Here is a 10,259-nt window from a genome sequence, read left to right as displayed (position 1 = left end):
TTGAAAAAGTGACAGGAGATCCAAGCTCCCAGGAACTGCCTTCATTGCAGCAATATCACAGGGTCTATCCCCAGAGAGAGATCTATTAGACATGGAAATCAGCATCTGAAAATAGGTCCAACCTCCCCCACCCACCCAGGCCCCTGCAATCAGCAGGTAACATCACAGCTCCTTCAGAACTTGAAAGAAAACATACAATCTCTTTTGTTTCCTTTCAGTTTTATTTAGCAAAACATGACCATTTCAGCCCTGCCAAGTGCATAGCCTGACCTGACGGCCAACTTGGGGAGGCACACTGAAAACAGGGCTGGCTCTGCCTTTTAGCTCAATTGCTGCTCTTGGATGTGAAGGACAACACAAGCAGCTGTCAGAACAGCAAGTTAAGGAGAAAGGTGGGCCTTGCTCCAGGCACCTTTCCCTTCCACCAAATCAGTTCACCCCACACACAGCCTAGTCTTGTTTCACATGCTTAGAGCTTGGCTGATCTCAAACTGACCAGCACACAGCTGATGGGGCATCCTGGCTCAATTTGCCCCTTAAATGATGTATCCACAGGAAAAAAAAAAAAAAAAAAAAAACAACAAAGGAAAAAGGAAAAGAAAAAAGGAACACATTTAATAAAACAATTCCTGACTTGCATAAAATAAAAAGGGTAAAGGACAATTGGCCTATTATTTTCATTAACAGGCAGGTAAGGTTGAGAAAGTTTGGCCCTTTCTGCACTCTTCATTGTGGCTTTCTGGCAGGCAAAAAAGTCCTTTCAGAAGCCTTGTGGGCCTTTCTCACCTCTCCTGCCCTGCAATTCCCTGAGCCATGTGTCAGCTCTGCTGAGTTGGGGTCACCAGAAGCAGCTGTGGTGTCCTTCACGAGGCTGTGAAGTCCAGGACGTGCAGGGCTGATGCCAGGGCAGCGTACAGGTGGGTGGTACTGAAACGGAGGCAGTACACTGGGCTGCTGGTGGGTGAAGACAGGTGAAAGCTCTGCAAAAAACAGGACAATCAACCTTTCAGAAACAAGGTCAGGCCAAAGATGCTGGCTGGTGTTACAGATCCAAAGGCTGAGATGTCTGAGAAAGCAGGTTTTCCCTACATATAGGTTAGGTTTGCCGTGGTGGACTAGCCCCAAAGACAGCCCAGCAGCCCCTCTATCTTCTTCCCACAAGGCATGCACACTGGGCTGCCAGAAAACAACTGAGAAGCTCTGCTGCTGCTCAAACTCTCACTGGTGCTCACCTGCAGGCACCGAGTCTGCCGCTTATCCCAGAGGCGCACCACGCCGTAGTAGGAAGAGCCACTGGCAATCATATAGTTCTTATCACTCCTTATGCAGTACAGGGCACTGTCATGGGGCTCTTCCCACTCCTGGACACACTTCCTGCAAGGACAACACAAACCAGAGCAGGGCTGAGCCTCCTCCATCCACTCTGCCTGAAGGAACTAATTCAGTGCGAGCTGAGTTCCCAGACGCTGCACAAGGACAGTGCAGGAGCCTTCCGTGGGCCCCAGACACCAGCAGGGCAGGCTCACCTGGTGCTGGTCCGTATGTCCCAGTAGCGGATGTAGGTGTCATACCCACAGGAAAGGAGAAGGGAGGGCGTTTCGTAGAACACATCCAGGACTCCAGCTCCACGATGGAAGTCGGTCCCTAAACAGGTCAACAGCTGACCACTGCAATGAAACACATTAGGGGAAGAGTCATTCAGAGCAAAAAGCCCTTCCAGTTCAGCTGGCCGGAGCACAGATGGTGTCACAGAAGCCCTCCAGATCTCATTTCTGTGATATAACAGAATACAAAAGCCCACACAGTTTTCCTCTCCCACCCCCAGCTTCTGCTACTTGTTGGCCACTAACCATGAAGGGTCATGAAGGGTGACCAGCAGGAGTCCCAGCTGAAAGAGGAAGAGCCAAGGTACAGATGCAGCTGACCCCCAGCAGAATGGGATCCTGTTCCCTGGGAGAAGGGACCAGTATTCTGAATTATACAGCTCCAGTTCCATAGCAGACAACTCCCATCTTAGTCAGACTCCAAATAGTCTGCAAGAGCCATTTACATGTTCAATCCAATCCCATACTCTGTCCTTCAAAATACTGTCCCACTGGGGTATTTTCCTAGATCTTTGACACACAGCACAGATCCACAGGCATATCAGACTTTCCCAACCCAGTCTGTCATGGCTGCTCTCCTCAACCCCCTCCTGTTATACCACATTCTACAAATACCATATCTGGGGCTGAACGTGATAGGTCAAAAGCAACCACCCCAATGATCAATCATCTGGAGATGACCTCCCAAAGGCTAGATTTTTCTCCTTTTTTTGATCCTTTCTTCCTTTTTAATTCCTTGCCTGCATTGAAAGAGCAAAGCAAGATCTCCATGAAGCTCTATACTGAATGCTTTCTGGTAGTATCACTGTGTTGCTTGTTTATATGCAGAAGCAGCAGCTCACCTAGTGGATGGTGCCTGGTGAGGTCCCAGCCTGCCAGACTTCAAGAAGAAGCTTGATCTTCTTCCTTGGGTCACACGAAATTGCATCAGGTGCATGGCATAACCTGTCCCAGTGTCATTGCTCTGGCTGCAGCAGCCGGTAGTATTCAGACAGGACAGACTCCTGAGAATGGAGTGGGCAATCTGCCCAGCTTCTTGATATGGCCACCTATTGCAAACCCTCCTTTTTTCCTTCTCCTCCTCACACTCTCTGCATCAAAAATGCTGGACACAATAAAACCTGAGGCACCTGCTTTTAAAACTCTGCTGCATGGCCACCCCTCACCAACAGCCTCCTGGTTCTCAGGACAATGAAGCAGTCCTGAAAGCCAACAGCACGGATCCCGCAGTGGGGTCACTCTCAGCATCTCCCTCCATTATTTTGTTACATTCTGCTCCTTGATCCAGCATCACACAGTTCTGAGGCACATCGCCAAATGCCTTAATTCTGTCTGTAATCTGGGCTAAAGCCCTCGTCGGGGGATAAAGACCACACAAAAGGAGAAATAGAGTCCTGGGAGATGTTAAAACAAGTAAACACCTTTGTGTCAGGAGAGAGAAATCGCTGATAAAGCAGATTAGCGCCTCGAGCCCTGGTGTCCCCAGATCAGAAGGCGAGCCCTGGCCGATCTTTGCAGCCAGCACGCTTCTATGATCACAGAGCTGGCGGCATGCTGGGGCCAGCCTGTTTCCCCACAGTCACTCTCCAAAGAGCAGATTATGTAGAATAACAATTTCTTTGTGGCTGTGTAATTCCCTCCGTGACCGTGGCTGTGGGCAGCTACATTGGACCTTGATGCCAGGGCCCTAGCAACCATTTAGAGAGGCCAACTAGCCCTAGCAATGGCCCCCCCATGCAAACCTCTCGGACAAGCTTTAACATCAAGTGCATGAATTAATCCCCCCCAACACGAATCCAGGGGTGCTGGCTTATTGGACTTTGTGTTTCTCCAGGCAAGGAATCGAGGGGATTCCAGGCTTCAGTCCTTTGCAACCTTCTCACAATACATTAACCCTTGGAAGGTTACTTGTAAACCAACCCAGCAGCAATTCTGCACCTGTCTGTGGGTTGAGAGGTTGAACCACTCATGGTTTGAGCACTGTGAGAAAGAGCAATGGGGTTTGGTTGGCACAGATGGGTCATCAGATCTACAGTGGAGAGAGACATGGATGGACATGAGTGCTCTGGCACTCCCCCCACCCTTCCAAGCACACAGATCCCCTCCATCTGCCATTCTGCAAAGCCAGCAGGACAAATGGATATGCACACAGCCCTTATCAAGGCTTCTGCAGAACTTTCTTCATCCTACAAGATATATGTGTAGCCCAGAGTTGTAAGACACACAACAGAGGTATGAGGAGGAGTCAGCTGCTCTCCCAGACAAGAATCCTTGGATGACCTGTGAGATGCATAAGAGGCCAGGCTGCCCAAACTGACAGACTCTTCTGCCAGTTGCTCAGGCAGGAGCAAGGAGTTATTCCCAAGAGGTGAGCTACCCCAGGAAGCTCTAAGCAGCACCAGCAGCTTGGACCCTGAGCACCACTCAGGTTCTTCACTCCCATTGCTTCTCCATGCCTTCACACCTCACTGCAGTGGCACCCAAGCACTTCAACAGTCACACCAGTTTTCCTCCCTCTGCTTACATTTCCATCCCAGGCAACAAAAATTAAAGAAAAGGCAACAAAACAAAAGGAAGCAGAAAAGAACTGGCTTTTCTCTGTAGGCATAAAATCACCACAGATACTTGCAACCTACTACAGCAAAGTAAACCTTGCTTTGCTGGTTTGGTAATCAGTTCAGTTCTCCTGGCCCAAGAACAGGTCAGCCAAAGCAGCTCTCAGGTGGGATCAGCAGCCCTTGGACACAGGAGCAGCTCTCTGGCAATTTACAGAGGCAATGTGGTAGTTGCTACAGTGAAGCATTTACCCATCTGGCACCAGGGGCAAATTTACTGTGCTGTACACTGGGGACACAAACAAAACACAGATGTGTTCTGGCATGGGCACACTTAAGGTGAAAAAGATGCAGAAAAGATTAGTATTTCCCCTTTATTCAGCAGATTAAGGTGTCTCTGGACAGCTGTCACCATGCCAGACTAGCTCTATGTGCCTGCAGCATACACAGCCATGCTGAGCCCATGCTAGGAAGGGAATTCTACCACCACAACTCTTCCAGTCTTGGGATCACAAGTTAGTGCCCACAAATTGTCCACTCTTGGTTATCCCAAATAATCCCTTCCCTAAAACCTCATACCTGAACAGCTCCCCCCTTTCCTCTGAGCAAAAGCCACAGTTAATCCTCAATAACCCATAAAGGATCAAGATAACCCATGAACAGGCAACAGAATAGCAGCAGCTACACCAGCATATCGCAAATGGTTTCTAACAACTTAGAGGGACAAAAGATACCTACTCCATGAGGGACAGAAAGAGATGGCATAGCTATCTTGGACCTTTTTACCAGCATCAGTCAAACAGAGCAGGAAACAGCCACTTTCTTTCATTTGTGGCCCTTTTTTCACCTAAACACCTTTCAAATCCCAGGAAGGCTGATCCTCAGTGCTTCAGAGGCCCTGTCCTGTTACAGGCTGTGAAGATTAGTCAGGAAGTGTCTGTGAAGGCCAAGTGAGCCCAAACATGGAAGAGGCACACCATCTCCCCACCCTGCCATTGCTCTCCAGCAGTAGCAAGTAGCTGTTTTGCTCCCAGGTCTTCTTCAGGCAAGCCAGGTAGTTACCTGTGCAGATGGTTGGAGCTTTGCTTGTCTTTGTACTGAACAGCCTGGGCCAGACAGTGCCCACGTTCAGTCCCAGTGCTGGGTGGCACCAACAGAAACAACTCTGCACCAGAGGAGCTCCATGAGGCAGAATCACAAATATGACAGCACAAGTTTTCTGGAAAGACCACTCTAGAGCAAAAAGCTCTCAATTTCAGCACTTTAACCACAAACTACCTGGGCCAATGCAGCACCTACAAAGACACAAGTAAGCCTTGAGTGATGAGGAATCTCGTAATATTCCTAATTTTTCATACTTCCTGTTAAGCATCTAGACAGACGGAATAATATTGGCAATAATCCAGTATCAGCCCATAAGGAACAGAGCCAGAACAAATCCAGCAGCCTATTTAATCCCTAGTATAGAAAAGCTGTATTGGCACTAGACACCGGACTCCTTGGTAATAGAACAAGATGTTTAACCAAGTCAACATGCCTGTTAAATATATCCAACTGATGAGTTCAAAAATGAAAGGCATTTTGTTCAGACACTATAGAGAATCCTTTGATCCATCTCAATCAATTTCCAAGTTCTTCAAGACCTTTAAAAATTACTCTTAAAATCAGGTATTTATTCAAGATTTCCATATTTCAATCTTTCCTTTCATGCTAAAAATCTAGCCATGAGCACAGTTCTCCTGATACCTCCAGAAGACAGGCAACGTGGAAGAAAAGTGAAGAAACAGTCTGGTTTCTTTAAGTTCTTGTTATTTTTTAAAAAACAGCTTCAAGTTCTATTCCTTCTCAATCACTAATATGAAGACAAATTAAGATCAGTCATGGCAGAGCCCAAATGCTTACTTCCCAGATAACACATGGGATGTTGCTTCACCAAGTTAAAGTTATATACAGCCTCCTAAGCCACTGCAACTATTTGTGTGGCCATAAAAGCTCAGGATCTCCCTGAGATCTTTCTGATAGTCAGAGTCCAAAAGAAGTCTGCACCTACCTCTTTGGAACCTGCCCATTTGCTGAGTATCTTGCCCAGCTGTCTGCAGTACACAAGAAACTACACTCCAAAAACAGGAATGACTTTTCTCCCTACCCTCAATTTCTGGTGACCCCAGTTCACTAAAATTGATATTATATAAATATGAGAACACTAGGAAACTGCTGAATTTTGAACATCTGTTGAAAACAGAGATGTGTGAAACTGAGGACAATTCACTGGCTCTGGAATCCTCATCTGTGAACTATGATCATTCATCAAAGAGGAGAATCTATTGCACACAAGCAGATGACTGTTCAGAAACCAAAGAGAGCTGTAAACCAGTATTTCAACCCAAATAACTATTTGTAACAAGACAGGTGGGAAGCATAAACTTAAAAAAAAAAAAAGGTATAAAGAGCTCTGTTCAGTTCCAAACACTGGGATATTTGATCTAAATATCAAGCAATGAGAAAGGAAAACAAATCCATTTAAAAATAATTATCCCAAGTGCAGCATTTGCACAATTTCTGTTATCCAATTAGAAGAGTGCACCAAAACCAAAGGGAAGAGCTGAGCTGCCATCTCTGCAATAGCAGCTGAGGCACTAAGGGGATGCAGCAACTCATGCTAAGAAGGGAAATGCTTGATCAAACAACATCTGTATTGTACAGATATTGTAGAGGGAAAAAACACAGATCCTTGGCAAAGTTACTCTTCTATCCTACCCCAAAGTTGCCCCTGCATTTAAACCAGGCTACTAATTGATGCAGAGATGTGTGGGATTGGATTGGGGAATTTTGAGGGAGCACCTCCAAGTGAAATGGCTCAGAAATGCTGTTTCAAGTGATTTTCAGGGCAAATGCCTCTCCCTGATTCCTCAGTACAGCTGAAGGGACTCGAGACAGTAGGGGGGAAAGACACCAACGACGGTCTGAGATTGTGTTGAGAGGAGAGACAGAAAAGGGAGTTTTGCCTTCTTTTCTTCTGCTTTCTCTGAATTGGCCCACACACATTTTAAATGGTCCAATAAAAAGATACAATTTCTTTACCTTTCCAGCTCTGGGACCCTGTGAGTTTTTGTTGTTCGGGTTCCCATAAGGTTAAGTTCAGAGGATAAACTGACATACTGGGCTATGGGAAAAAGCCAGTTTCTTCAAATAAAGCCACAACGGTGCAAAAGAGACCCTGCTGGGGCTTTTATTTGGGAAAACAAACAGAAATGGCACCAAGCCCTTCTGCTTTACGAACCAATTTAACTATAAAACCAATGTTCTCCCTCTCGGGGGTGAGGAGGGGAGAGAGACGGGACATGACAATAGTCCAAAACCTTGAGGGGAAAAAAAAAGAATGTAGAACAAAAAAGGTTGTCTATCCCCTTTTCTTTCTTGTCCATGGCTCCTTTTCTTAGCACACGTGTGTTCTTGTAAAAACGATTAGATTGCAATTTGTATAACATGGTGACCCCCAAATTCAGACATTTAACCCCTTTTCTCTGCAAAGAATGTCAAGAATGTCTTCTCTGTCTTTCTTTCCAACAGGAGGAGTAGGGGGGAATTCTCAAACTGTGATTTCTTGGAGGAAGAGAAAAAGAGGGAGGTGAGGAAAAGAAGCAGGGAATTCTCAAAGCCTCTCGCCTTTCGCCCCACTTGTGTGGGAACAGGCGGCTGTATTGCTCCCTTTCTGGACAGAGCTCTGCAGGTCTCCTTTAGTGGGGAGACAAAAAAATGGAGAGTCCAAATCAAAACAAAGCCATCTGTTTAAATGAGCTACCACTAGCCAGTGACAGAGGGGGTTCCTCATTCACTCTTTCCCATTCTTCTCTCTTGCCTCTGTTGATTCTCTCTCAACCCAGGGAAAAATAAAGATTACTTTTGCTTTGGCTCAGAGGGATGAAACTGATTGATGTGCTTGGAGTGTCCAGCCCCCACCCATGCTCTCTGATTGTTCAGGGCCTTGTAAAGTTGTCATAAATATGCCTGAACAAGAGTTCAAAGGCTGCAGCATGCCCTGAACATGCACACATCCAAAAAGCAGGAGCTGGCCTCATGGTCCTTTCTAGTGAGACAGGGACAAGGCTGCCATGGGAAAAAAAGGATTTAGGATAAACACCTGTATGTTCCTCCTCTTCCAACGATTTTACATTTATGTTAAGATGGACCAGAGCCTTCTTAACAAAAAGAAGGGAGAAGATGCCCAGCTTATGTGAGAGAGTTCAGAAACATAGAGTCACAAAACCCAAAGCCCATCTAGAAATCAGAAAAGAACAACAAGGCCTCAGTTTTGAGAAAATATGCATACCATGGGAGTACATTGTACAGACAAGACTGAAGTTATCCATTATAGACAGGAGACAGAGCTCTGAATATAACAAAGTATTCTAAAAGGGACAGTCATCCAAGAAACCACCACTTAAGATGCTCCCTGCACCAGCAAGCTTTCTCCAGAATGGGCTCAAGCTGGCCATAGGCCTGGTGTCCTGCTTCCAACAACACTCAAAAGTCTGGATTGGTCATTGTGATTTAAAACTGTGTTCAGCCAGGACAGAGATCCTGAGAAAGAAATGCAAGTTTGAAAGGAATAGGGAGCCTCTTTCCCACAAAACCCTGAGGAATTACCCTGGCAAAAATAGATGCCTGGCATATGAATCTATAGAAAAGCAGGGCTGGAAAGGGTTTACTACATTTACTGCATTTATTCTGCTGCTATCCAAATCCTGTGAAACTGGTGACAGGATATCTGTGACAGGATATATTTGCTATTGCTTGTCTTTCCTGTTATCAGACATATGCACCCATTCTCTGTGACTGGAAAAATTCAGTTTAAATGCCTGGGTGAAACAGACACCCCACTCTGACACCCACACTGACTCCTCTTGGAGTCAGTTACCTTTCCTTTTGATTTACGAACTCCAGTTCTGAATATATGTGCTTCCTTCACCCAACAGCTCCTTTGGTGATTAAATTAGAGGGTCTCAAACTTGCATAAGCCTTGGAGTTCAAAGCTGTGGAGACAATGCTCTTCTACAGAAATTATTTTAGAACACAACACTAAGAAGCCTTGAGCCAAGCTTCTACATTAAAAACTTCTACTGAAAACATTCAGCAAGACTTATAACTAAGAACTAGACCTGCAGATTTTCATTTCACTCACCTACTTCCACATAATTACAAACTGGAGCACAACAGGAGACAAAGTCAAGAAGGTCTGGATTTAAACAGGAAATCATCAGTAGTGATCAGCTGACCAGAGTGTTCAGTGCTATAATGGATGGATTTTGTATACCAAAATGGATGCAGATCAACATAAGCCAAAAGTTGAAAAGACAGCAACTCATTCTTGCCCCCTCAGTGGCCCAGACAAATGTAACCTAGCAAGAGACCCATGGAAACACACACTAGAGATACAGCAGCAGCACATTAGCACACTTCAGCCAGCTGCTTAAAGATGGTAACACTCATGCTGGCTCTTGGAAAGAAAGAGCACAGTGCACAAACTCTATAGGCAGAACAGATTATTAACCTGCTCAGCTGCTGCCTGGCTACCTAAGACTCCTTCCCAACCCTCTGCTGAGGGCACCATCCACACACCTGAATCTCACTTCTCCTCCACTCCCAAGACACTCTCATGAATCCTCTACCTCCCACCTCCCCAAAAGCTGCAAACATCAAAGGCACCTGCCTTGAACACCTGAAGAGCAGGGGGGCCTGATGGTCAAGAAATGCAACTCTGTATCTTCCCCTTCCACGCACTCTCTATTTTTTTCTCCATCTCTTTGAAAAAGGTGGCAGAGATAAATGGAGAACAAAGAAACAAGAACAAGCCACAGCTCTGGCCCACACCCTGCCTATTACTTAAGGGGGAAGGAACTCTTCCGAAAGAGGAGGAAAAAATGTGCTCCGACACAATGGCTCAAAAGGCCAGGCAGCAAACCGGGCCACTTTGTACTGCTAACAAGGGAAACCTAATTACAGGAAGAGGGCAAAGAGGGACAGATAAAAGGGATACAAAATTTCAACATCTGTTGCCATAAAGGGATAAGAAGTGGGGAAACGCAAAGTGTCAGTTTGG

At 45.9% G+C, this 10,259-nt stretch overlaps 1 protein-coding gene across 2 annotated transcripts in view; it reads right to left on the bottom strand.

Moving 5' to 3' along the window:
• Positions 1 to 722: 722 nt before the first annotated feature.
• Positions 723 to 10,259, bottom strand: part of FBXW4 (F-box and WD repeat domain containing 4) — a 59,694-nt gene continuing 50,157 nt past the window's right edge. For both annotated transcript variants that reach the window (XM_021536371.3, XM_021536369.3), the window contains exons 7-9: positions 1,527 to 1,667; positions 1,233 to 1,374; positions 723 to 980 (exon numbers count right to left, since the gene is read on the bottom strand). In XM_021536371.3, coding sequence (XP_021392046.2) covers positions 864 to 980; positions 1,233 to 1,374; positions 1,527 to 1,667 — 400 coding nt within the window. In that variant the 3' untranslated portion in view covers positions 723 to 863. The remainder of the gene's footprint in view (positions 981 to 1,232; positions 1,375 to 1,526; positions 1,668 to 10,259) is intronic.

This window comes from Lonchura striata, chromosome 7 (assembly GCF_046129695.1).
Source record: "Lonchura striata isolate bLonStr1 chromosome 7, bLonStr1.mat, whole genome shotgun sequence".
Classification (NCBI taxonomy): Eukaryota; Metazoa; Chordata; class Aves; order Passeriformes; family Estrildidae; genus Lonchura; species Lonchura striata.
Note: the sequence above shows the minus strand (reverse complement) of the source record. Positions and strands in the feature narration are given on the sequence as shown.